General features: G+C 42.9%; 1 protein-coding gene across 4 annotated transcripts in view; it reads right to left on the reverse strand.

Moving 5' to 3' along the window:
* Window positions 1–560: 560 nt before the first annotated feature.
* LOC100119687 (protein sprint) overlaps window positions 561–27,285 on the reverse strand; it is a 59,860-nt gene continuing 33,135 nt past the window's right edge. For 3 of the 4 annotated variants that reach the window (XM_031930284.1, XM_001603368.5, XM_031930283.1), the window contains 16 exons: window positions 25,940–26,084; window positions 20,654–20,854; window positions 18,876–19,060; window positions 18,259–18,437; window positions 18,036–18,128; window positions 17,424–17,962; window positions 16,659–17,346; window positions 16,081–16,575; window positions 15,685–15,820; window positions 14,927–15,216; window positions 2,609–2,838; window positions 2,270–2,515; window positions 1,954–2,085; window positions 1,489–1,731; window positions 1,219–1,414; window positions 561–1,136 (listed from right to left, as the gene is read on the reverse strand). In XM_031930284.1, the coding sequence (XP_031786144.1) occupies window positions 985–1,136; window positions 1,219–1,414; window positions 1,489–1,731; window positions 1,954–2,085; window positions 2,270–2,515; window positions 2,609–2,838; window positions 14,927–15,216; window positions 15,685–15,820; window positions 16,081–16,575; window positions 16,659–17,346; window positions 17,424–17,962; window positions 18,036–18,128; window positions 18,259–18,437; window positions 18,876–19,060; window positions 20,654–20,854; window positions 25,940–26,084 (4,150 nt within the window). In that variant the 3' untranslated portion in view covers window positions 561–984. The remainder of the gene's footprint in view (window positions 1,137–1,218; window positions 1,415–1,488; window positions 1,732–1,953; window positions 2,086–2,269; window positions 2,516–2,608; window positions 2,839–14,926; window positions 15,217–15,684; window positions 15,821–16,080; window positions 16,576–16,658; window positions 17,347–17,423; window positions 17,963–18,035; window positions 18,129–18,258; window positions 18,438–18,875; window positions 19,061–20,653; window positions 20,855–25,939; window positions 26,085–27,285) is intronic. The other variant, XM_016986988.2, reaches the window with a different exon arrangement.

Genomic DNA, 27,285 nt, shown 5'->3' on the forward strand with positions numbered 1-27,285 from the left:
AAACCTTAGCGACTAAAATGATGAGATGTAAAATAAAAGTCATAACTGCCGTCATTATAATTTTATCTTGCGAAAATACCGTTTATTGCTAGTATAGGACTTTTTTCAAAATAATATCTCCCGAAACACATTCGCAAGTCCACGCGACGGGATTATTCCCATATAAAAATCGGTTTATTTCATCTTTATCTAATTGTATGCGCGTGAAAGTGATTATCGTGATTCTCCTCGTGTTTTTTGTTAAAATTTGTCGCGATAAAACGACATAGAAAAAGCTTTAGGCAAGTCTTGAAAAGACACAGGTTGAGGCTTATTAATTGAACACCAATATGTTCTCGCATTATCACACGTCTAATACTTGATCAATTTGCGTCCTTAAAAAGTTTAATTCTTTGAAGGTAGGATATAATTCACATGTACGAAATTGAACAGTTACTTCTCGATAGTTATACATTTTTAGACTTGAAACACATGAAAAAAGAAATTCGAGATTTCTTTCATTAATATTGAGTACATAAGGTAACGATGACAAGTCAATTTTATGTATTGAAAATATCAGCTTAAAAATCACATATTTGAGGATTTTAATTTTCATAATAATTCTACAAAATCAATCAAAATCAGACCGGTACAGTATAAGTCATACTTTATTCGAAACAATAAAATTCACCGCGAGCCTCCCGTTCAATACACAAAGCCGTTCTCGGTTCTGGAGAAATGAAGTCGGAGGAAGTAAGAAAGGCCTTTGTTTTTTTTAATTTTATATACTTTTGTTTGGTTTATATCGTCTAATATATTTATATATAATAATTATAACATAATATCAGTACGGCAGGGGAGCGACATTCTTCATACCCACTGCCGACGGATTCTCGCGCATCTTATCAATAACTTTTCCACGTGTCCACCTCCATCTTAGTCTCTATATAATTAATACAGATTTATAGACAGGATCTTCGCGGCGCGCCGCGGAAGAACGGCCGATCAGGAGGCGCCGATGTTGTTGCTCGTTGCGCTGCTGCCGGCGTTCGAGCTGCCGGTGGTCTTGGGCCAAGCGATTTTCGCGTCGATCCGCTTGAACGCGAACAGGCAGTGCGACAGCTCCTGAGGACACTCGTGGTCTCCGAGAAGCGTTTCTGGAAAGCAAAAATTGCGTCGTTAGTACAGCAAAACTAAAATCGTCATCGAAGCAGAGGAGAGAGAGAAACGCTCGCTTACCTTCTCCCTGGACCAGCTTGAAGAGGCCGTAGTCCTGCGGGTTGGTGCATCGTATTTTGTGCGCGAGAATCCGACAAACGTCGCGGGTATTCATGTTCGGTCGGACTGGCAGTGTTCTGGTATTGAGGGAACCATGCAGCTCGTCCGGTACCAGGACGCGAAGGACCGACGAGCAGTCCGGCGTTCCGCATCCCTGCTGGAATGGCGAAGAAAAAATTAGTTTATATAGTCCACACGTATAGTTTATATTATTGTCACGGAGATACTGACGTTCACGGTTGACATGGTCCCTTGACTAGACTTGAAAGTCTTCAAGACGTGCACGGCGCTGGACAAGGTCGTGAGGTAGTAGCCACCCTCGCCAGTGAGCAGCGAGGGGTGCAACAGGCCCCACATGTACTCGGCCTCGATTTCCGCGTCGACGACTTTGCCTCGTACCAAGACCCAGACGAGAAGCGGCAGCAGATCGTCAGCTCCCAAGGTCACTGGTCTGCCTGAATTCGCATGCTTTACCTGCAAGTGAAACATCGTTATTTTATTTTCCCACAAAGTCGCTTATATACTCAACGAGGAATTCGAGCAGAATTAAAACAACTGGCTTTCTCCATCCGATGCTTCGATAAGATAATTGTAAATAACAGACATTTTGTTGTTTCCTACGCGTGCTCGCGGTGATTTACGAGCGGGCGAAAAGATTTCCGATAAGCCGACAGCGATCGAGGGGGATGGACTCACCGAATTGAAAATGGCAGAGATAGCAGCCAGGAGGTTCTCCAGCTTCTCGAGTGGCGAGTCGGCCTTCTGCAGTCGCTCGATGTACTTTAGGATGCGGTCCAAGCTCGCGTCCGTCGGTGGAATGATTTTTGGCTGCAAGAGAGAGAGAGAGAGGGAGAGACATTAAACCATTAGCTACGTTACAGACTTATCATACGAGGAATTTGTCCTTCTTATGTCATCGCCTATAAGCGCTCGCTTATCGTTCTACGTGCGTCTATCGAACGGTACATCTGCACGACTGAATATGCGCGATGGAGCCGACAAGATAACTTACTCGAACGCCGAGATCCTGAATGTGTTTGGGCTGGGCAAGCTGGATACTGTCGGCGAGTGTCTGGATGGAGCCGTTGGCTGCGTAGTGCTCGACAAAGAGTCTGTAGACGTGTTCGCGGAGTGGCCTCACCACCAGGCACATCATCACGCCCTCGAGTATCGCGTCGAGGTTAAGAAACTCGTTGGCCTTGAGCTTCAGTCGTTCCTTCTCCACTTCCTTCTCGAACTCGCGCTCGCCGTGCTTGACCTTTGGAACGGAGAGAAATTTAATCAGAAAATCGATCTTGTTTCAACACGAGATCCTGTATAATTTTTTTTTTTAACGGAGTCATGCACTCACCAAGTAGTTCTTCATGCCGGACATGAACTGGCGCATGTTGCGCATGACAACGTGAGGCGAGGCCTCCTTGCCCTCCTTGGTGCACTGGATGAAGTTCTCGATGTTCTGCGAGAAGGTGGTCGTCTTGTCGGCGGCGAGTTGCAGCGCATAGGCGCGAATCGCCGCGCCGGCGGCACCGGAGCAGTTGCCCGCGTTCTCGCGGTTCCTCAGTGCCTGCAGCCGAGGTGGTGCTGAAATCGAAATCAGGCGTTTGATTATTCATGCTTTGTGTTAAAAAATTGCGAAATTATGAGGGATTCGAAGCTAGTTACGAGTTCGAGAAAAAAAATTCAAAACCTATCAAATATTATAAAATCGCAAACTCTATCGCATCGCTACTATCGCTCTATCGCTGCGATGAATTTTCGTCGTTGAAATTTTCCTTACATTTCCTGTGGAACTTCTGGCAGAGTTCCTGGAACCACTTGCTGATCTTCTGGAATATCCTGCGGGTCTTGATGGAGAACTTCTTGCGCTCGACACTGAACTCGTTGGCGCACGAGCAGCTGAGAGTTTTGCCGCTGGTGATCATGATCACGCTGGCCTCCAACTCTCTCGGCTCGATATCCATCCGTTGAGAAATCGTCCCTCTAACTTGTCAACTACTATTATACTAAGCTATGCGTCGATGTAAGTGTACGAAAATTTAATTTCCTCGACGCCGAAAAAAAAAAAAAAACTAACGACAGGGTCGTCGATGTGTCTCTTTGTGTCTTCTTTGAATCTCTCTCCTCGTGTCGGTCCTTCACTAGCACTCTCGAATCTCGACACCAGATGTAGGCCAAAGGATAGTATAGGCTGTACTATGTCCTTTTGCACAGCGACGTCCGGAGTTTAAGGGAGGCAGTGGACGAATCGCGCGGCTGCCGCGTACAACCTCTGCAGCTGGTGGGTGAGCGCTCGGTCCATCGACGGTACCGGTCTCCTGATGATTCCGGCTGCTCCTGTGCCCAACAGGTCGCGTCTAGCCAGCTTTACGGCCAGCTCCGCAGCTACCTGGACCAGAGAGCGAGGATCCTTCATAAGTGGCGAGATTTGGATGCAAAAGCTGCCGATTTCCCGGTGCTGTCTCTCTCGTTTTTTCTCTTTTGCAGCCGATCTGCGCTTGTCGATTCCTCGTCGCACTGTCGTACAGCTTCGATATTATTGCTCAGGCAATAATAACTTCTCGCACTATCGACTGTCTTAATAATCGGAATTATTAATCGTCCTGTTGAGATCTGCGTTGTCGTTGGATAAATCTACGATAACGTTCGTCCTTTGCGAGAGTCGAACTCTGGGATACGCGGATAATAACACACTGCGCGCAACTGAATTTGTATACTGGGTGTATACAAGCCGGTGTATTTACCAGATGCGTCGCTCTGGAGAGGCGAATACGAACTGATCGCTCGTCGGACGAACGACGCCGCTAAGTACGCGTCGGTGCGGATGAGAGAGTGTGGGTTACGCCTACAGCGGAGAGATTACGATGCCTGAGTGTCTGTGAGGTACTTACTCGGCGGCTCGTGTCGGACTTTTGTGCAGTGGTGGGGGGGGGGGGGGGGTGGGGTGGCTGTGGGCTGTACTTGCGAGGATTTTTCGGTTTCCGTTATTTTCAGCCCTGCGTACTTTTTGCTCGTTGATTTCTTCACCGTCGTGGTTTTTTTAATTTTGCATTTTGAGGCTGACGAGATGTTGAGATAACTATTCTTGACCTAAGACGAAATAATCTGCGATCGTGAGATCTACGATGTGTGTGCGTGTGATTCGATAATCATCCAACGGTTTATCCTGGTCAAAATCGAGACTACTTTTGGAGTGTCGAATTGTTACAAATTTGATGTTGTAGCGTTGCATTATGATAATAATACATAAAATAAAATAAAATAAATGACGCTTTTTATAGTTCGAAGAAAATAATTCTGATCGATAAGTGTGTATTCTTTTATTGTCTCTTATTTATCGGGGGAATCCATTTTGAATTTAATAACTATACGTTCATGTAATTTTTTTTAGATTGAAACTACGATAGCTAGTAGATTACGATTATGTGTATTTTTTTATTGTCTGTCTATACTTTCGATAAATAGCTTAAAACGCAGTAGCCCAATAGAAAAATATTGATTAAAATACGTAATTCAATTACAATTTTGTAAGTACAATTCACGCGTGAATGACTATACCATCGAGAGGGAGACTGAGCGGCACATCCGCTGGTCTATTTGGCTAAACGCGATTATCAGTGCGTGTTAAACGCTGCTCTAGAGTTTTCGAGGAAAAATCGCGTTAAGATCGCGATCCAGTTTTATAGAGACGATCGGGTCATCAGATATGGGCCACTTATTTTTCAACGGGTACATTTTTACGACTGGCATTGAAGTGCCTCTCTCGATGAAATAGTAATTTTAGATCGGTAATTATACTATTTTACTCGTGTACTTATTTTTCGAAATTTTGTAATTATGGGATTATGGGTAAGATGAATCAACAGCACTTGCTCCGAGCAGGTATTTCCATCGTTATGAGTCGAAATAGATAGCGGTTTATTTCCAGGTAAAGTTTGTACTCTAAATAACAATTCTGTGATTTGTTTTTCAGAGGAAACAGGAAATCTGTCATTCCATAACCCAAAAGAACTATTAGAAAGAAGATTTGATCGGATCGCGTCTGTTCGAGCGCGAGGACTCGACATTAAATTTTCGAACGAAAGTCCGATACCGATCTAATCTCAACGTAACTCGATGTGCTGCCAATAATAACTTTTCGATGTTAAAATAATCTATCATTTTGATTTAATTTTCTTCCAGTCTTTACTCTCTATCGACTTTTTACTCGAAGCGAAAATTCTCAAAATCCCATAATCCGTCCAACAATTAACATCCGATTCCGAGAACCCAGAGCGCAAAAGTCCTTATCTCTTCAGGCTACTCTCTCTCTCTCTCTCTCTCTCTCTCTCTCTCTCTCTCCTCTCTCTCTCTCTCTCTCTCTATCTTTCTCTCCTACGCATACAGATTTACGCATCGGCTTAAAAGAGCAAACATAAAAGAGCGCGCGCGCGCGACCGATTCATCATAGATCGATCAACTGCACTTTTAAACGCCAGCGAACGCACACATCCATATCTCGCACGCTTACACGTACAGGCGAGCTCACGGACGATTCGTCCATCGATCGCGAGGAATTCCAATCTAATCTGTGCAGCTCAGCCAATACAAAAAGCGAACCGGACAAAGACGCGAGACACGCCGACGATCCGTGAAAAAAGAAGACGCTTGTAGTAGATCCGCAAACATTGTCTGTCGCTATGCGTGTATGAGTTGAAGCTGATGCGCTTTATCGTAATATCGAATGTGTCAGTTAATGTAAGGAGAAAATCCTTATAAATAAAAACAATGCGAGCACTTCGCTCGTTGATCGATCGTCTGAGCGTTCGAGCGGGAAATTCAAATTCGTATCTAGACGCGCGCCAACGAACTCAAGAGAAGAAGAAAAAGCGGGGCTCGTTGCAGAAAACTCGCGTGTCATTGGCTGCATGCATCGTCTACCTGATGCTTGTGTATATCTTATCGAACGCTTGTTTCGAGACCGGATGCGTATGCTATCGTCGCATTGATCGGCTCTGCCTTTCGGATCGTTGGGGGCTTGTGCAGTTGCACTTATCGACGTAAATGAGCTTCGATATTTTTTCCCTATGTGTACTGCACGTCGATTCACGTTGAATCGGTTTGACTATCGACAAGAGTCGCGTGAAAGATAGGTATCTGTGAGATTTTTCAGTAGCAACTTGAGTTTGTTCAACTTGAAATTTAGGACGTGGACCCCTGGTAGAAATGTCAACGGTTCAATGGCTTAGCAATGGCTTATTTAACCAATAACGTCAATGAACCGCTTAGAAAACCGCTAAATAACCGCTTACTGTAATAGAAGCTTATGCACAGCTCCTTGCAGTTAATTTGTTTAAATTCAGTTTACTAGCCATACGTATACAATTGTCAGGTTAAAACTTTTATTAATAAATATAAATTTACCTATATGGTTGAGTATAATTGAAAAAAGGTTAGGATATGCAAAGGACATGTAACAATTTTTAGATAATATATTTAAGTTGTATCTAGATAGGTTAAGAGGTTAGGATAACCACCAGCTAAATGAATCAATTTAATTTTATTAATATTTCAATTTTTTACATTTAATATAGTCCTATTCTACTATCTGAACAAGGTTTGTATGATACGCATGCACTGCACTTCATTTCACTTGACCGTACCAAGTCATGAACTGTTATTTCATAATGTCATGCTGTCTGATCAAATAAAATAAATAGATATTGTTTGTATTAGCAAACTAAATAGTGCAAAATGCCTTGTTCAACAAGACTAAATTAAAAAAGAACCCATTCAAATATTCATTGTGGTTTCGAGTACATAAGGTAAGAATTTCACATTTTTCTTGGCATCTGTGATTTTTGACCAAAATCTCAAAATAGTCAATTAAAGTAATAATACAATAAAGATTGCTTGAACTTATTAATCAGCACTTGGAATTTTCAAAAAGAGTGCACATCAATAATATTTATTGTGTTATTACTTTAATTGACTGATTTTGTGAAATTCTTATCTTATGTACTCGAAACCACAATGAATATTTGAATGGGTTCTTTTTTAGTTTAGTCTTGTTGAATAAGGCATTTTGCACTATTTAGTTTGCTAATACAAACAATTTATATTTATTTTATTTGATCAGACAGCATGACATTATGAAATAACAGTTCATGACTTGGTACGGTCAAGTGAAATGAAGTGCAGTGCATGCGTATCATACAAACCTTGTTCAGATAGTAGAATAGGACTATATTAAATGTAAAAAATTGAAATATTAATAAAATTAAATTGATTCATTTAGCTGGTGGTTATCCTAACCTCGTAACCTCAAATTAGCCTCCGTCAGACATCTTGGAAACTTAGCGGTTCCTAAGCCACATTTTTTGTTAAATTTTAGCTTGGCAACTGTTAAAACAGTTACCTAAGTCTAAAGGTCTTAGCAAATTCGAACCGTTAATTTTCTACCAGGGACGTGTCGATTCTAATTGATTTAAGGCTTCGAGATACGGGGAAAAAAGTGTCGCCTATATCTAACGTCAAATTAATTTCTTCGCGATTAAAAATTCGAGCTTTTTAATCTCGATATAGTTTTAAAACTCGTTCTTATCTCGTACGGCTATCTATTCCTTACGTAAGATCACCTTCGACATACAATAGAAAAGTAATCTCTCTCGCGTATGAAGAATGAAAAAATAATCTCTCGCGGCTAATCCTCTTGAAAATACAATAGTTTTAGAGCGCATGTGCACAATCGGATGATCTTGAGTCAACGAGAAGATCCTATATCGTTTGTTATGCATGAGCTTCGATCGCAGACTAAATTTCAAAAGCTCTATGACGGACTGTTTGGACAACTGATATGTATGTGTGTGTGTTTGGATCTGTGACGCCTACACGATTACGCATTACGAAATTCCCGTAGGAAGTGCATTTTCACTGATTGTGCGTTGACGACGTAATTCTCGCCGTCGTTTGCATCATCGTCTTCTCGGCTGAGTTTCTCGCCCTAAGCACGAGTTTTTTTCCGTTTCTTATTTGTTTTGGTAAAATATAGCGCGAAAATATTTCGCTGAGGCGAAAACAACGATACGCTTGTGTTTGAGGATATAACGTATAGCCGATGAGAATATGGCGAGATTTGATTGACGAAGGATTGTTTTGATTTTCTTCGGAGAAATTTCCTAATTTATCGATTGTTCCGAGAAATAAATGTAAACTGCATTTGGTTTTGCATCATTCCCGATACGGATACAATTCCGTTGAGATTTATGATGCTGTTATTGAAATTACTTCGTCGCCTTTGCCAATAAATTGATACTTTATACTTTAGCGATCGTGAGAAAATGCCATTTTTCGCAATTACTTTTCCGGCGTTATTTATTAATCTACATTTAATTGAAAATCCTGTCGCGACGCGATTAAGATTTTTATTCCAATTTATTAAACGAGCTCTTATTGGAAAATTAGTTCACGACAAAATAGAAAACTCGAAAATGAATCACTCCTCGGTCGTCGAAATACAATTAATAAAAGCGAATCAGTGATTAATTTGTGAATCAGAATTAGTACAATGGCAGCATCAAAACAAAGGGTTCTCGCACTTACTACTACTGGCCATGACTTCAGTACTAGTTTTCGATCTCTATTTCAGTGTCAAAATATAACAAACTATCGGCAATACTAAATTTTTTTAATTTAAGATTTCCTTCTCTGAAGCCATTGAGTATCTATCCTCGAAAGATCCGAGCAATACGACCGAAGCAATTTGAAACGCATCGAAAATTCGGAAATCCAGTGCAATTTAGACCCCCCGCATTTCAGCAGGTCAAAACAGTAAACTACATCGTTATACTGCGTCGCAGGTTAAGGGCTTTACGGGGGATTAGGCGGTCCCCTCGACCTTTTCTAAATAGCTGTAGGCCTGGTATGAACTTTTAATGTGCAGTATTTCCCTGACTGTCGAGGGGACGAAATCCGCGCTAATTATTTCGTCGTTTTCGTCGTGCGCACTGCTTATTCCAGAGATTTTATTGTATCGAAAATTCGAAGGATCTTACCTTCATGGGCTAATAAATCGTTTGCTTAATGTTCGTTTACGAAGTGAGGAAAACTATATGCATAGCAAAATATTTTACCATCCCTGGTAGCAAATGGCCGATAAGTTCTGGCCCGTTCCTTAGCGACTCGGTAGAAATGAAACCCAGAATCCGTCGAGAAATACGAGTAGTTTCTACGCTGAAACCCAAGTAGCAAAAGTTCTCTTAATTTTGTGCGCATGCGCGTACGGTTCAGGCCAGGCACAGGCATACTAGAAGTATACGACGCGTATTGTAGAGGCTGTCTGCTATATTATACAGCAGAATAGCATAGCAAACAGAACTACAGTTTTCACAGTTTCAGTCAATGTTGAATGATGAATATTTAGCCTATAAATTCATCTACAATGTCTTTTAAAGGGGAAACATGATTTTTAAGGTGCACACCAATAGTGAAAACCTAACCCTACACATGCATGCTCTCATACGTGACAGTATGTACAGCATTGTATACTGACTGACTTCGTATTATTCAAGTGCAATTACTGTGTGAAAAGTGTCATCGATGCTCAAAGTCACTAATGATGAGGTTCGCACAGGTATTTTAATCTCATCAGTATGCGAGCGCAGTCACTGTCAACCATCAAATCTCTCATAATCCATCTTATTTTTCACTTAACAGTCTTAGTTTGGCTATGCACCCTGAACCCTATGGCTTCGGCGTCAAAAAAATGCAGGTGGGTCTATACATGAAAGTCGAATTCATATCAGCTAGAATGTATTCAACTCAATATATTGTTACAACATGCCAACACAAATTAAGTTGCAAAATTTCAACCCTCTAGGTATGATAGTTTTCAAGTGAGAACAAAATCAAATTTTATTGATTTTGATTACTTTTTTTCACTATTTTATTTTGGCTCTCACTTGAAAACTATCATACCTAGAGGGCTGAAATTTTGCAACTTAATTTGTGTTGGCATGTTGTAACAATATATTGAGTTGAATTCATTCTAGCTGATATGAATTCGACTTTCATGTATAGATCCACCTGCATTTTTTTGACGCCGAAGCCATAGGGTTCAGGGTGCATAGCCAAACTAAGACTGTTAAGTGAAAACTAAGATGGCAGGCTGTTTCTAAATAATTTAACAAGTCTTAATGCAAAAGAACAGACATCAAGTTTCAATATTATGGATTTAGCATGATTATGAGAGATTTGGTGGTTGACAGTGACTGCGCTCGCATACTGATGAGATTGAAATACCTATGCCAACCTCATCATTGGTGAATTTGAGCATCGATGACACTTTTCACACAGTAATTGCACTTGAATAATACAAAGTCAGTCATTATACAATGCTGCTGTACATACTGTCATGTATGAGAGCATGCATGTGTAGGGTTAGGTTTCCACTATTAATGTGCACCTTAAAAATCATGTTTCCCCTTTAAAAGACATTGTAGATGAATTTATAGGGTATATATATATTCATCAATTCATGAATATTTTCAAACAATGTCAATAAAGAGCAGGATCATTGGTGTGAAAAGTAAGGTTATATGAACAAATCATAGTGGAGAAAAAATTCTACCGAGATTTCTTCCAGAAATCATGTCTGATTTATCGGGGTTTTCATCTAGATTCTACCCTGGAAACCTGCTAGATTTGAAACCTCTCGGTAGTTTCCAGGTACTTTCTCGGGAACGCTGCTACCAGGGATACGGCAAACGAAAATCCTAGTTTATAATTTAAACCAAGTTACTCACTCGAACAGGCCTTTTCAGGAAGACAAAGTCGATCGAGCTCTATTTTTATCCCTGTGTATTGTCCCAATTTTTGATCGAGAATTAATTATCTGACGGCCATGTGTGTGTATATGGAATATAAATATATACTTAATTAAGAAGTTATCGTTAACAGGCCAGTGCGATTTTAACATCCAAATTATATAATGCAACAACGCCGCGTTTAACGTCATCTTCGCCGAGAATTTTTGAGGAGTTTGTTATATTATCTTCAGAGTTCAATTTGTACGCTCGCGCATGATTACATGAGCAATTAATCTCGCTTTTCTTCGATCGTTCTCCGCGCATATGACTGAAAATTAGTAAACACCGTTTATTTATACGGAATTATAATGCGTTTTGATTTTTTCAGTCTTTCAAATAGTCGGTACTATCTTTAGTTAATCTGAACGAGAAAGTTGATCAGTATATCAGGTGTAATATTTAATAAAAGCTGCTGTTGACCTCGTTCTTTTAGGCAACAAAAACGTCGGTCAGGGTCAGCGTCATCGTGATTCACTTTGATGATGATGCACGATACATCAGTGCTGTGGGAGACTCTCTGTTTTGACGATTATACTTTGTTATGCCTTGTGCGCTTTGTTGGCAAATAGAGCGAATGTTTCTACTGCGCAAAAACTCTGTGTACGAATTTTTAATTTTATTTTTTTAATTTTTATTACGTGTTTTGAAGAAAATTGCCGTAACAAAAATCAAAGCACAATTGCTACGATCGATAAAATCAATATCAGTATCTCCACTTGAACGAGAATATTCTTGATAAATTAGTTCAAAGTTAGACACGCGAAATTCCCGCAAGATCGTCTCGATGGGACTTAAGCTTTGCGGAAGGTCAGCCGTGTATTGTACAGACATTATTCTTCAACCTTTGAACTGCACTCTAATCTCTTATCAAACGCATAACTGAAATTAATTGATTATCGGCGCTTGACAATTTTTCAATTTCGTAGTAAATATTGTAACAATAATAATGCACTGATTGGCATATAGTGCAACTCTCGATCGCAGTTTTGTGATCCGTTTGTTTACGCCGATTACGAGAATAAACTCGTAATAATTCTTCGTTATTTTTATATACCCTCACGCATTACGGTACATACACGGTTCGATCGACTCTAAATCTTCATGAAAACGAAAAAACACCATCTCGCGAAATTCTCTCTTTCTATATACACAGCAATATCTCAAAGGTGAGTACGTGAGTATAGGCTCGAGTGGCTCGAGAGAAAAGTGGATTAGGCCGCCTCGATATTTTCCGGAGAGCCGCGCACACTTTAGGCATGAAAAAAGGGGTGCCGTTATCGAGCGCTGTATATACGATCGGATATGCGGGTATTAGCGCGTGTCTTATCTGGGGTTAGCTAAATTAGCTTATAGCTGTATATTTTCTGCAGGATTTCTACTGTCTCGATATTCCAGAGTGCAATGGGTTCATTCAGATATCTGAAGCGAAAGGAAATTTTTTTATCATAGATTGTTTTTACGTATAGCAATCGATTCGATCGAGTAAATATTTTCACGTACAGCGTTGTTGACGATGATTTGAATTTTCGGCAATATTCCACGTTGTAGATGTTGTGATTACTTAAGGGAATCGGTATGTAGATCGGTATGAGCTCATCGCTGATCAAACGATTTTGGATACACACATGCTTCATCAGAATCATGTCCACATTACATTCATGTGTCATCTTCTTTTTTTTTGTTTGCTATAATTAAACCGAGAATCATTGGCGGAAAGACAGATAAGCTTATCGGGTTAGATGCACTTTAATTTTGATATTTGCGCTTCTTGCATCTAAGTTAAATAAAGCAGCTCGCGAATCGCCGAGAGATCTATTTATTTGCCTCTTTTTCAATATTATACGAAGGAAGAGATCGAGTGTGCGATCGATGGTTATCGCGAAGCGCGCGATAGTGATGCAGCTCTATTGTTGAATGAAGGTATTAACCGGGCACGTGTACTTATAGATTAGGAAAAAGCTCGGCTTGCTTTTAAAATTGATAATAGAATTTTACTACCAAACAACTGTACACCTCAATGTCACAAATCGTATCTGATTACTAGCCGAAACTACGCACACTATCTCCGATCATCGTCACACCGGATCAATCGATCCCGATTAGCTCTTCCAAGAAGCGTAACTAACCAGCCTTAATTGACACCCCTCGAGTGAGTCGCCTTCTAAAAATCGCGAGTCATTCTAATCTGAGCTCGGCGCGCGGCCGAAAATTCCGTCTACGGCGATTCCCCTCCTGTACAGCTACTTATCGCTAATTACTGTCGATCTCCCGCGAGCCACACAAGGCAAACAAGTGTAGAGGGTTGTTATCTGACGGTTTACTTTATCGGAGCAATTGAGTGGCAGACACGCGGCGTGACGAGCGCGTGGCTATGTGGAACACAGTGTACACTTAAGGAGGCGACGAGAAGATTCTTTTTTTTTGTTCGGAGACCTGGATTTTTGCGGGGCAATGATCTTTTCCTGGTCACGATGGGGCTTGAGTTTTTTTTTTTTTTTGATACTGTAAATGTCGACGATTAATTTTCTGAATTACAATTTTGATCATATAATTATACTATTCTTCAGATTAGTTACAATTATTTCTTCAGCGAGCGACTATGTCTCGATCGATTACTTATCCTCGTATAACACCGATAGGCAGCAATTTTTCGTAGTCTCATCTTGTCGTCACCCCAACCGCAAACTTTCTATTATTGTCCCATCGCTGCAGAGTACAATCATTTTTTGCATCATCCGCGACAAAAGATGGCACGATTTTATCTTTGTTTATTTGCAAGTATACATCGCCGAGTTAGATAAGAACCGCTTTTTACCGAATAAAAATAAACACCACTGCGCTCGTACATGTCTCGATGCCGATCGATTTTTCGTCGTGCACATACTGTGCACCGAGATGAATTGGCAGAATTGCACTTTTGTTTCTTTAGAGCAGGAGATTAATGCGGCCTTTTTTTAATAAATCATCGTTGCCGATGATAATTCGTTGTAAAAGTGTCTGCGCACACTCTTTCCTCTTCGGTTTTCGTTGAACCAGGATGCGGTGGGAGTATAAACTGCGTCGTTTTACGTAATTCAGCATCGTAAATTGAATATAATGTGCTCTTGATTTATCGGTAATAAAATTTTATCTGGATCGCATCGTCGAAATGCATTGTTGACTCGTTCGAGTATCATCTTTATTATTCGTCGGGGTCGCTTGTATCGATTAATTACAACGGGACATAAAAGTTTAATAAGTATACTTGAAAGACTAAGTTCAATATTCTCGTGTACACCTTGTGCATATGGGCTTAACGAATAATCTGCATATAAGTACGTTTCGGTCGATGCACAAACAAAGTTCATTCACTGCGTCTGCGCATATTTTCAAAAATGATCGCCGGCAGCGTTTCTCTCTTGCACAATTTTTCCAAGTGTCGACTGTAGCTATTCCTTATCGCTAAGGGCACGTGTTGTATTGCATATCAACTTGCGCAATGTGATCGACGATACACTATCCAATATCAGCATAGTTTCCAATATACGATGCATCGATCGATTCGAAGCGCACATGCCATCAATTCCAAATACTTTTCGCGTAGCAAAGTTTCTAAAAGAGACGAGTAAACTACCCTCCAAGAAAGACCATACCACTAAATAACTCCAAGCTCATCAACAAACACAACTTCAATCCTTTCTTCCTGATTTCCTGATCGACGAAGCCCCACCCCATCGAATCTTCCAAGACTAATGTTCTTGTTTTGGCTGCGGCTCAAGTCCCTGCAGTAATCGTAGCCCGGAAACTTTTCGTAAGCGAAGAGATGATAAAGAAAAGCAGAAACTCACATAAAAGCGGATCGAAGCGTTCCTTGAAGCTCCGGTTGCGCTTGACGCGCTCGACGTCGCTGTCGTCGCTGTCAAGTATCGTTTCGGACTCGGATGGCTCGTAGCTGTGCCTGTGATTATGCGGATCCATGGTCAGAGTCGTCGTCATTGTGCTGGTCGAGCTCTGAGTTGTCGTCGTCGTCATGTTGGTCTGGTTGTGAAGATGCCGCCTCTCCACATTGTCGTAAGAGGAGTTGCGGTCGCTGTAGAGGCTCTCGGTCGTGTCCGGAGGCTTCAGCAGCTCGGGATATCTGGGGAAGAAAATTACTCGTGTAATTTTATGCGTTTGGAGTAATTTGGCTGAATGAAAAAATCATTGTCTTGCATTGTGTGTGCATGTATTTCGATCGATTATTGTCTCCTGCAGTATCTGCGATGGATATCTTTGAGAAAAATTAGCTTTTATCGATCGAGTCTTTTATTTCATAATTCATCGCAATAATTCGATGATAACGAAGCTTGTCATCTGACAGCGAAGAATCATCATTGTCTTCGTTGATGATGCAATCGATAAATTAATGTAAAAATCAATATAAGGAGAAATGGAATTTTTATTTGCGTTGCAAATATTTCAATGTAATTCACGAAGGATATTTTGCACAAATAAAGATTTTACATTGAGAAAGGAAAACGAGAAACAGACTCGATATTTGTTTACTGTGGTTTCAAGGTCTATGTAGAGCAATAAAACTTTCTTTTTTATAATACCATCGACTTACCTCTGTAATATGATACTTTGAGCCGTCAAGGTATTGCGTACAATGTACTTGTCATGTTCTTCGTCGGGGAACTTTCGACCTACATCGTAATCTGCATCACAGTCATAATCGGGTTCGCAATCGTCCGCATCGTTACCTATTAACATCACAATGGTTAATAAGATTTGCGGTGAACATATACTTTCAAGGCTTGAGCTACAAAAGGTATTCTTGTGAGAATAGAATGTATAAAAAAATCGCTTTTAAGAAGCGAACGCGAATGAAATTTGTATTTTGCTTGTTGCATAATTATTTTTCCAAATTGATCAAACATGACAGTAGTTTTCCTTCAATTTTTTACACTACAAATTTGTAAGACGCTTTTGATAAATCTACTTATTTTACAATTCAACGCACCTATGAATTCCCAGCTCGAGTCAACAGCCCACGAGGTATCACTGAAGATCTTCGGTTTGATCTTGGGTGGCTGCACGGGTTTGGCGGCACAGGGCAGACACTTTTTCTGTTCTTTACCACTCAGCCTCTTCGCCAGATTGTCCACCGACGACGAAATCAACGGTGTCTTATCCTCAGTCTCCTCAGAATCATCCCAGTCGATCGGATGCAAGACATTGCCACCAAGATGACAGCCTCCGTTGAGCTGTGCCTGGAGCCAACCGGGCTCACTGTGTCTGAACTTGCTGGCCACTGTGTTGATGGGTCGTGGTCTTCGACGAGCTACGAGGGCCAGATTTGCTCGAGGTAGAGCATCAGCCGGTTCGGCGTAGAAAGGACTACCTTGTTTGGATTCTGGAGTCATGGGACTGTTGCTCTCGGATTGTGTCAGGATCAGTCCGAGCTTGTTGCGGGGAGGTGTGATGGAGTTTGGACTGTTGAGTGAATTTGCGCTACCTGTTAAAAAAAAATTGATCAGTAAAAATTCTTTTAATTAAACTATTTTAAATATAAAAATCTTATGATGTAGGATAACTCACAAACTCTCGACAGAAGGTCAGGCCGCTTCCCCAGTGCCATCTCGTCCGGCGAGGGTGTGCTCTCAGGACTCTTCGGGTCCTGGAGTGGCTTGAAACTGGTGAACTCCGGACTGGTCACCTCCTTGTAGCTCATCTTCTCGCTGACACTTGTCTTGTCGTTCCTAATGATGAGCTTGTCATTCACACTGCCAACCTGAACGTGTTGTTCCAGCCTGTTGAGCTTCTCTACGGGACTCAATATCCTCTCCTTTCTCACGTCTTCGTTGTTCGTCACTCTGGCGAGTAGACTCTCTTTCGGAGACCAGGTTGACGGGTTGGATTGGTCAGTGGTGTTCCAGATGTCTTCGTAGTCCGAGATCTTGTCAGCGGGAGAGCTTCGGTAGTAAGACTCCATGATGTCGGACTCCTGATAGTGCTGGGAGTTCTTCCTGTTGTCCCGATCCCTTCGTCGTCGGGAGGACTTTCCTGTACCGGATGGGGTTGTCGGGGAGAGGACCTGAGGTGTCCTGGTGCCGTTAGAGACGAGTTTCGAGGTAGGCGAGAGGATGGGAGTTGCTGGGGACAGGGCAGCCGAGGACGAGTGGGTCGACGAGGATTTTGAGTTTGACGAGGGATTTGAGCCTAGGGATTTCGAGGAAGCGCTCTGGGGACTTAGAAGTGACGGTGTGTTCGAGTCCGATGGTGTTGACTGCAACAAAAATATCATCCGTTATTCACTGTTCAACTATGCTTTGATGAAAATTATGAAACAAAGACTTAGCGCACCTGGACAGTACTGCCACCACCCTGGTTAACATTAAACGTCACGGTAGTCGTAACCGTAAAGTTGTTCTGTCCAACCGGCGGTCCAGGTTTGGCCCACCTGGGCGGCGGCGGTGGCGGGCTTTTCAAATGCCCCGGCGTCTGAACCACATCTGGCGATGCCGATTTGATCGCCAATTCGTTGAATCCAGCAATGTTCCGATGAAAATTCGAGGTCATGGAGCAGTTGCTAGAGGTGAACTGACTGCCTCTGACGAATTCGCAGGAGGACGACTTGGTATCGCTCATCGCCGGGCTCAGGACGTTGGCCTCCACGTTGTGGACGATCGGCGAAGGCGACCTCACGAGATTCTGCACGAGATTCGGCGATACGAGACGCTGAGAGAGCTTGTCGTTTGGAGAGAGCTTGTTGTTGGCCTTCGAGTCCAGAGGTTCGTTGAAGGTGGTGAGGTTCAGAGTATTTGGTGGTGTCGGTCTCGGTTGACGGGGCATCGAGGTGGTGAAGGTCGACGTCGTCAGCGTGTTCGTTGGCGACGTGGTTGCTGTAACGATGAAATCGATATCAGTAAACGTTCGTGTACCAAGCTTTAGTTCAACAATTCTACGCATACTTACGAGAGTCTTTTGCGGAGATTGGCGTGAGATTCAGGATGATGCTCTCAGTCGTCGGCGTGCCAAGGCTGTTGATGTTGTTATTGTTGTTGTTGCCTGCGAATCATTGTTACGCAATTAAAAATTTCGTGTGAAATCTATTTTCAAAACCCTATACTGAATCCGCGATTATATAAAAGAGTCTAAAAACATAAATACAGTAAGGGAGTGACATATCCATCATTACCGGCATGAAAGCTGCTGAGGCTGGAGGTGTTGCTGCTGCCGCCGCTTTCAGGCGGCTTTGGATTCGCCATCGGATACCTCCAGAACTCTTGGCCGAGCAGTGCGAGCGACGAGAGCTGCTGCCTATTCTTAGCCTCGCGCATCGCCCTCGGCAGTGTCAGCTGCACCGGCAGCTCGTCGCTGTACGGATGGGAAAATTCGCATCAGAAAATAGTAGACACACATGTATACGTATATATAGAATATAGCTCTGCCGCGTGGAAGAATAGAAAAAAAAAAAAACAGGCGAGCTAGAGAATGGTCGCGGATATATAGCGCGGAAAGAGCCGAGGATGCGGTTAATGAGGCCGAGGCCCGATGTGTCATCGGGGCATTCGTTGTGTACGTGTGAGGTCTTTTTTGCGGACTTTCTGGCTGAAGGTACTTTTAGACTAGGGTATAGAGCTGCGCTCGAGCTTTCTTTGCTGCTTACTTTGCGCGCTGGTTATTTATGGGCGCGCAAGTGATGTGGGGTTGATTCTTGGTAACCAGGTTACTGTAAGATTGATTTGTAAGATTGATTGTTCGCGGTGAATGAAGCGACGCGAAGACGTATTTCATATAAAAATTTCCACTCACCAACACTGCGAGTAATGGGCGATGAGGGAGGGGATGTTGTCGAACCTATTTTCGCTCGTCTCCAAGCTCAACTTTCCTTTGTTCGCCTGGATAAGGTAATGCTCGATGTAAGGTCCTTTGCCGGCCGGCAGCCGCACCGACAACGCCATCGTGTCGCTCTGACTCGATTGTCTCACCACGAAATTCTGCAATTAAATCATATTAAGATTAACTTACACGTAATACTTGTGCACTACACGAGCGTGGGCTTGTTAGATGCGTTCTATAGAGATCAATGAGCCGTTCGGAGCTTCTTTCGCGATTACTGTTCAAACAGGCCATTTTTTTTCACAGTCTGCTTACACAACCTTCACACAGTTCGAAGGCACATATGCCGGCGCTGTTGTTATTTTTAATAATAGACGAAGCGCTAATCGATGCGGCTTTATTTATAAAAATAGTAAACACCGCCGGCGATATTTAGACGAAGCGTTGACCTGTTTAATACCACGTTTACGTCAATCGAGATAATGACTATAGTTGCTTTTATAAAATATGAAAATTTTATCTATATAGCTTTCCATTCTCATCTCTTCCCGCAGCACAAAATCCCTCGAAACGTAAAAACTCGTCCGCCGTATCAAAGAGCCTCCCTCGACGACAAGTCTTTTTGCTCTCGGGGGAGGCGAAGTAATTGCAACGACTCTCTCTCTCGTCGCGCGCATTGTTTTTCGGCGCGGCATCGACAATGCCGGAAAACAATGCGCCGAACAATACGCTGATGCGGCCTGATTACGCTCTGTAGGAGTGTGCATAGCTACGTTCGTGCTGAAATGCGCGCGGACGCGGAAGAGAGCTTGACGATGCGTGATGGGCAGTTTTTTGTTTTCGTTTCGAGTGCATAGAGGATAGAGAATTTCGGATTTCATCGATTGCAGTTTACAAATTTTTCCTCTTCGCTATTCTCCTAGCTTTTAACGCGTAGGGATAAGTAGAAACGATAGAAATAGATCGTTGATAGATCCCATAAATCAGTCAAGAGCAATAAACAATATCCCTGAACTCGCGTAGGTGGCACGGACGATTTATTAATGAACGGCTGCATCAATTCGATCCATTGTGTTCGCGCAGCGCACGTGCTGTACTATGGACACACTGCTACCGCACATACGCTGCTCGGATAGAATGTTTTCTTGCTCTGGACACAGCGCAGGCATTGACACACTTTTCACGCTGGAAGCGGCGGAGATATACAGCGGATTCGTCGTTTCCTTTCGGAGATACGTAACTATATGCAGTCTATATTGTGGTCGGTGTGTGCGTTGCTCGAGCGAAGACGAGTAATTTTGATTGATCCGATTCGTGTTTTGTTCGTTCAATGACTCAATTTATAAAAATTATTATATTATTACACAGAAAAAAATTGGAGTACGCACACGCCGTCAAACGAGTTCCGTCGTCACAGAGTTATATTTGCGTCGCTCGCCGGCGCGAATCGATAACTCGGCGTTATTTTTACCACGTTTTCGCAGACACACATTTCGCGCCCGGGTTGACTGAACCCACCTGGCCTATCCTCTATGCATAAAATTTAATTTTACAAAATCTCTCCTTAACTCTCTCTCAATTGAACAAACGTGCGATTCCCACGACCCTCGGGGATTCACCTGTTATGCAAGAACGACAATGATCTCTCCGCGCGCAGTCTACTCGCGGAATTTCATCGCGAGCCGCGCGCGCGGAAGGTTCATCGCACCTATAGTAGTTCCTTGCGGCCAGTTAGCGATAGGTGCACTTACCCCCTCCTCCTTGCCCTGGAGCAGGTGAAAGGCGCCGGCGCGCTGAATGCCCGGCAGGAACCAGATCGGATGCGAGCGAATGAGCCGCTCGATTAGGGTGATGCTGCAGGCGACCTCGCCGCCGGACTCGTCCTCCGTTGTCGAGCCCGAGGAGCCGCCCGCCGACAGGCCTGAGCCCTCCGATGACAGCGAGCATTCGCTCTGCAATGAAAAGGGATTATATCAGCGTTAGTTTGGATTGAATTCTTTTTGTTGATTTGTGGAAGGACTTGAATGTGAAATATGATATTGGGAATGAGGGACTTTGAAATCTGTGTTTCATGACGTTTGAATTTGGCGCTTGAATTTTGATGCCATTCGTATACCTAGTGTTAGGTTGTGACCGTCATGTGACAAATTATGTATAATTCATATCGGGTCATAACCTAACACTACATATTCCTTGATAGTATAGTTTATTGCTTTACAAAATAAGTATGTACAAAAACACAGATACAAATTACAAAAATACAAATTACAAGCAGTTCTATGACAAGAAAAATAAATAATAGTTTTAGCGATAATAGCATAAAAAAGCATTGTTAAAACGCATGCAAAATATAATCCATAAGAAGATTCAAATTTCTCGCCTTAATTCTCCAAACCAAACTATTAGGAATGTTAACATGTAAGCTTGGCCTAGAGGGCGTCTTGGTTCCCAGCCCCAAACCCGTGTTAAATGTATATCTATATATATGCTCACGGACAGGCTCTTGTGTGTATGTATCACGTGAACTAACGCACACATGCAAGAGCGTGTCCGTGAGCATATATATAGATATACATTTAACACGGGTTTGGGGCTAGGAACCAAGACGCCCTCTAGGCCGAGCTTCCATGTTAACATTCCTAATTAAGTCGTTCTACATAGCCATGACAGTTCAAACGAGTCAATCAGTCAACGACCAACTACAACAGATTTATACTGAACAATATCATCGCAGAATTAAACAATACACAAGGACTCATCAAAACCTAATAAAACACTAAAATTAAACTCCCAGATACCGCGTATATCCAGAGAATCATCTTCGCCGCAACCTCGCGCGCGCTATGCACTTGAAATGCTTATTAATCCTCGGCAACTCTCGCACCCAACAGCAGCGAAAGTATCAAATTACCTCTCCTCCTCCCCGCAGCTTTTCTCTCGAAAGCAATCTCGAAAGAATAGCCCTGCCATTCATATTCCATAAAGTACAATCAACGCTCGCGCGCGCGGGCAACTTTCGCCTCTCTCTCTCCCTCTCTCTCTCTCTCTCTCTCTCTCTCTCTCTCTCTCTCTCTCTCTCTCGGTCCTTGTTTACGAGGCCCCTAATTAAAGAAAGAGAGCCCGCAACAGCGCGCCTGATAATGTCCAGCTATTATCAGAGGGACGCGATTTCCGCTCTCGGAAGTGGAAAATACGAGAGCGCTTTGGATTAGAAAAAAAGGAAGAAGAAGCGGCCTTTCTTCTCTCTCGAGTGTCTAGACGACGAGTCTTATAGTCTCGATGGGGGGCGATAAGCGCCGGAACGATTATTGCGACAGGTGTTTCGGGACACGGGAGGAAGCATTGTTCTATAGCTGTATCATTTTTTTTTGGTGTGTATAAGAGCCTTTGTGTCTGCAGTCCGATATTGTTATTTTTTTCTGCGCGCGAGTTCGGATCAGACTTTTATCGGGAAATATTTCCCGATATTTTTATTATTTCGGAGCTTCGACGAAGCAAATATTTGCTCCGCTGTGTAGTACCACCGTGACAGAGAGAATCAGCGACGTCGGCGTGTTTTTCAGCACTACTGTCGTATATTTTCACCCGACCTTTGTTTGTCCGGCATTTACCGTTCGCTGGGGATTTTTCAATTTGTTTTAACGGCGGCTCTCCTGAAATAATTGAAAACCTCTGATACGGCGTTTTTTAAAATTTGATAAATGTGTGCAGAGCCGATTATTTCAGACTCGACTTTCTATCCGAGATAGAGATCCACAGTACGAGGCTTTGTTTATGGCCTTTTAAGCGTGCGTGTAGGTGTGATATGTAGGTTAATCTCTCAACGGAAAAATCAAGCGGCTATTAGAGAAATCTTGAGTTACACACGCGCACTTTATTAACAGTTTATTCATGATTTTTGAAAAGAATAAAAGAACTCTGCACGCCTAATGCTAATAACAATAGTCATTTTCAGCAAACCATGGAAAATTCCCGCGCAGCCTGCCCCCCCCCCCTCCCAGCACATCAACGGCGTCTTCTGCTGCCGTTACCATAACCATCATCATCTCTCTCGTGCCGCTGCTGCAGCAGCCGAGTAGCAACGATCCAATTGAGCGTCGTTGGGTGCTATTGCAGCGCCGAGATTTTTTGTCCCCGGAGACACTTTTCTTCGTTAAGATTCGATGCGTTCCGACGATTTTCGCGGGAACGATTTATCGCGCGGCTTTTATTGAGGTTTACTGCAGCCGGTGCGGCGCTCGTTAATGGCCAGATGTTCTGTCGAGTTTGACGTGGATTTGTTTTTGGCTTGATCGAATGCAAATTTGCATGTATCGCGAACCGTTGACAATATTTTCGCAATATCGAATTCGTAATCAAGTTCTATACCGTTAGACCCTAACGCGTTTATCTTGTCGCTAATAAACTCCGCGGAATTATGTATGTATCAGCTCCGATGTAAACGTAAAAATCGGGTAGCGACTGAAATTTCCATCCCATTTGCCAGAAGATTATGCACTAGCGCAAGGAAACGCGATAAGCCGTCCCTCGGATTTCTCTCCCCTAAACCATAATAATACATCTCCAGCGAAGCTGCATATAATACACTTTTCTCGCCTCGACTGCAAATTGAGATAGCCCCGTGGGGACGATGCCTCGGGGGAATGTGTATGTGTATGTGTATTGTCGTGGAGCTTCGATTTTCATGCTTTGGCCGAGAGCCGAGCGATTAATCTTGAGGACGGAAGTCGGCCGCGATTTCGGTGATGCCGGGCTTCCGATTGAATCTTTGGGTGGTATCTGCCGGTGGTGTCGGATCGTTTTTAGGGCGAGGGAGGATTTGCGGGCTGGTGAGGGCTTTGGGGATTTTAAAGTAGAGAACGAGGGAGGGGTACACTGGGGTGTTGATTTTGGATTTTCGATGTTTGGTATATACTTGGGTGTTTGGGTTTTCGTAATTGTATTGCAGTGTCTATAGAAATAACGGTCTTTCTTGATGAATACTAGAAATAAGTCGACAAAATTTTGATTAAATGATTTGATAGAAATTTTTATGTCTTCTTTTTTACGCTATACACTGCAAGTTCTTGCTACTGAATTGATTGATGAAGTATTGCCGTTTCGATTTTATTTTTTTATAAAAGTACATAAAACATTCTAATAAACTGCTTAAAATTTACAGCAAATTCTCTCAATTCCCCAGCGCACAAACAACCTCAAACACAACTATTACACGTTTCTAAACTTTCCAGTCCCAAACCCACCCCCAACGATTCCCGAATTCATCGCAAAAAGCCTCGAAGCTCACCACACAGCAGCAGTAGCAGTAGTACAGCTCAAACTTCCGCAAGCTCTCTCTCGCGGATCTGAATTCGCGAAATAGCCACTTTAACTATGAATAGGCGGCGCGCTCGGCAGCTCGCTGTATACTCGAAGCACAAAGAGCGTCGGCATCAGCCGTCGCAAAAATCCAAGGCTGAAAATACTCGTGAATCGATTCCGCGACGCGAGCGCGAAGGCAATTCAACGCTACGTCGGCGGCGCTTTTGTCGTCGTGGTCGTTGCGAGAGACTCATGCCATACGTCCTCCGACATATAATGGCTGATTGATTGAGATCGATCGACTAGTGGCATGTTTGCGCGATTTTATGCCTTGTGTGCGAAGATGCGCGCTAACGCCGTTCTGCGAATTGATCGACAGCTTTTTTTGAGGAGAGTGACGCTATTATTTCGTAGATTAGGGTTGATTAGTGGAAATTACGTTGCGACGTTTTTAACCGAATGACGGCACTGTTTTGAATCTAAAAGAACGCTTTCACAAAGAAAATTTTACAATCATATTTGAATTTGGCGCCAATTTAAATTTTCTTTTCAATTACATTTTAAATTATACGAAGAACCGAGTAAACGAATAAATCTCCCGCTAATCATTGTCTCAGTACAATCACGCCGTCAGCCGCACAATCGCAATCACAGCATCAGCTCATTACCATCCTCCCCTCCAATCGTAATCAATATGCAAAGCATTCCCGAAAACTCTCTCTCACCGCAAACCTCTCCCTGCACAGGCGGGCGACCGAAAAATCCCAAAAAATCCCAACCTCGCCATCGTCACGGACCAGTGCATGGGTACACTACACTATACCGTCGCGTATACCGCTGCAAAGTTTTCGTGACAAGCAATTAGGGACATTTGCAATTAGTGACCATCGTAGTCTCGTTCGGTACGCCTCGCACGTTTGCGTTTAATCCCCTTAGTCGTCTAAACTGCCGGCGTGTGTCAGTCTGCATTTCAAATTAAATTACGCCCCTCTGCGCAGTGTCGCCGTGCGCGAAAGGTACAACCGATGAAAAAAAGGGGGGCCGCGGAATATGTGTACTGCTCGTCGGCGTTGATTTTGACGACGCGATTGCTGTGCGTGTATTGTGTCGAAGTATCGGGGAACAAGGCGCGCGGAATTACGAAGGCATTGTTCGCTGATATAACACCGCACCGGCTGCGTGGGCTCGTCGTTATCGGCACGATTACCGGCCGGTGTCGACGTGTTATCGTAAGAACCATACGGCGTTTTGATTCTTTACGGTAATGCGTATAAGCGTCACTGGCTTTTGGCGAAAAATTCAAATCCGAAAAAATATCCGTCAACCTTAATCAAAAGTAATCGCTGCCAGCCCCGCGGAAAGGTCAAAATTCAATTTTCCCCGGGACACATCCTAGCAGTCAGTATCTCTCCTCTCTATATTTACCCGTCGCTGCGCGGAAATTGCCCTCCGCGCTGCATACGAAAGACAACAGCGAAAGACAGGCTCGCTGTATACGTGCTGCAGCAACGTGTGTTTGGACACGCGGTGCATCGGTGCATGTGTTTTTGCTCCGCGTCAGCGGCTCTCCCTGTATTTGCGTTCGGCTGCATTGTAAGGTCCTCTACCCCCTACAGAGACACGCTCACACGTACATACATTACACATACATATGAGACAGAGGAGGTGGCGGACGATCGAAGGGGAAAGAGACATGCCGGGAGGCTCATTAGCCATTGGGGCGCGACGTGACCCACCTGCACATGATGGAGCTGGTGATGGTGGCGAGGATCCGGCGGTGGACTGCTCGGGGAATTGCCGGCCGGGTTACTCTGCTGCTGCTGCTGTTGCGGTGCCTGATGTTGGCTCTGCTGGAGATACGGCTCGAGAAAGACGTCGCTCCTGGAAGCATAATCGATAGAGGCGGAGGCTTTAGTTTTAGTTCGAAGAGGACGATGTGTCGTCTCGGGTCTGGCTTTGCATAATGGGCCGTTTGAATGCGAGGATAGTGCGTGCAGTGGGCAATTTCGGGATGGTATTGATTAACGAAGTTTCGCCACGGGTGTGATCGAGGGTGTGTATACGTGTATCGGAGGCTGTACGGGGGAGTGTAGTTTTTGATTTATACGCTCGATAGGCCAGACATGATCTGCGAATGTATCATTCATAGTTTGAAACTCGCCGGTGTATCGTTATAGCGCGTGATACCTTTCTAATTTTTATGTTCACGCACTAATTGGTTGCTTTGCTCGCTCAAGATGAGATCGAAGTCGTCGTGTTTTAATTACTTGATAAATGAAATTATGAATGATGACTAATCGTTCGTATACGTCGAGGATATGATTCACTGGTTATACGCACGGGAAAATCAAAATAGAGTATATTATTCTAGTTTCTGAATCACCGTGTATCGCAATCTTTTTTGGCAGAGAAAGTAATCAAATATTATAACGACACTTCACTGAGAAAAATCGACAATTTAGAGATTGCTATACACTATAGTAATTTAAAATTGTTAGTGATTACAAAATTTATAGTGTATGTAACAATAACTTTGTAATTGTTAATATACTTTTTTAGTAAAATTTGTTGGCACACTAATTCGTCAGGTTGTAATAGAATCTCTTTATACTATTCGGATATAGTAAAAAATCATCGTTTTTTAAACTAAATCATCGAGTTTCGCCCTAATTTTTCCTATAAATTTATCAGTAATAATTAATCAAATATTGTAGTGTTTCCATAGTGCTATAGAGTTTATGGTAAAATTCTGGCAATAGTTACTATATATTTTTCTCGGTGCTTAATACTACATAATTCAACGCATCTTCCAATACGTTATGCAAGCGATTAACATAACGCACAATTTACAATCCGACTCATCCCCGATAATTATTCAACTACACGTCCACCTACGGCTTCCCCACCTCTATATTTCTATATACGAAAAAAACACACATATAAATCAGTGAGCGCACACCCACAGTCTCTGAAATCTGGTTCTATCAGCGGCGTTTCCGCTTATGCTCAGAGGCGGGCGAGTCTTGTATTATATTGTGTATAATATCGTATATACATGTATATATAGGTATAGGTATACCCG

Source organism: Nasonia vitripennis, chromosome 4 (genome assembly GCF_009193385.2).
Source record: "Nasonia vitripennis strain AsymCx chromosome 4, Nvit_psr_1.1, whole genome shotgun sequence".
NCBI lineage: Eukaryota > Metazoa > Arthropoda > Insecta > Hymenoptera > Pteromalidae > Nasonia > Nasonia vitripennis.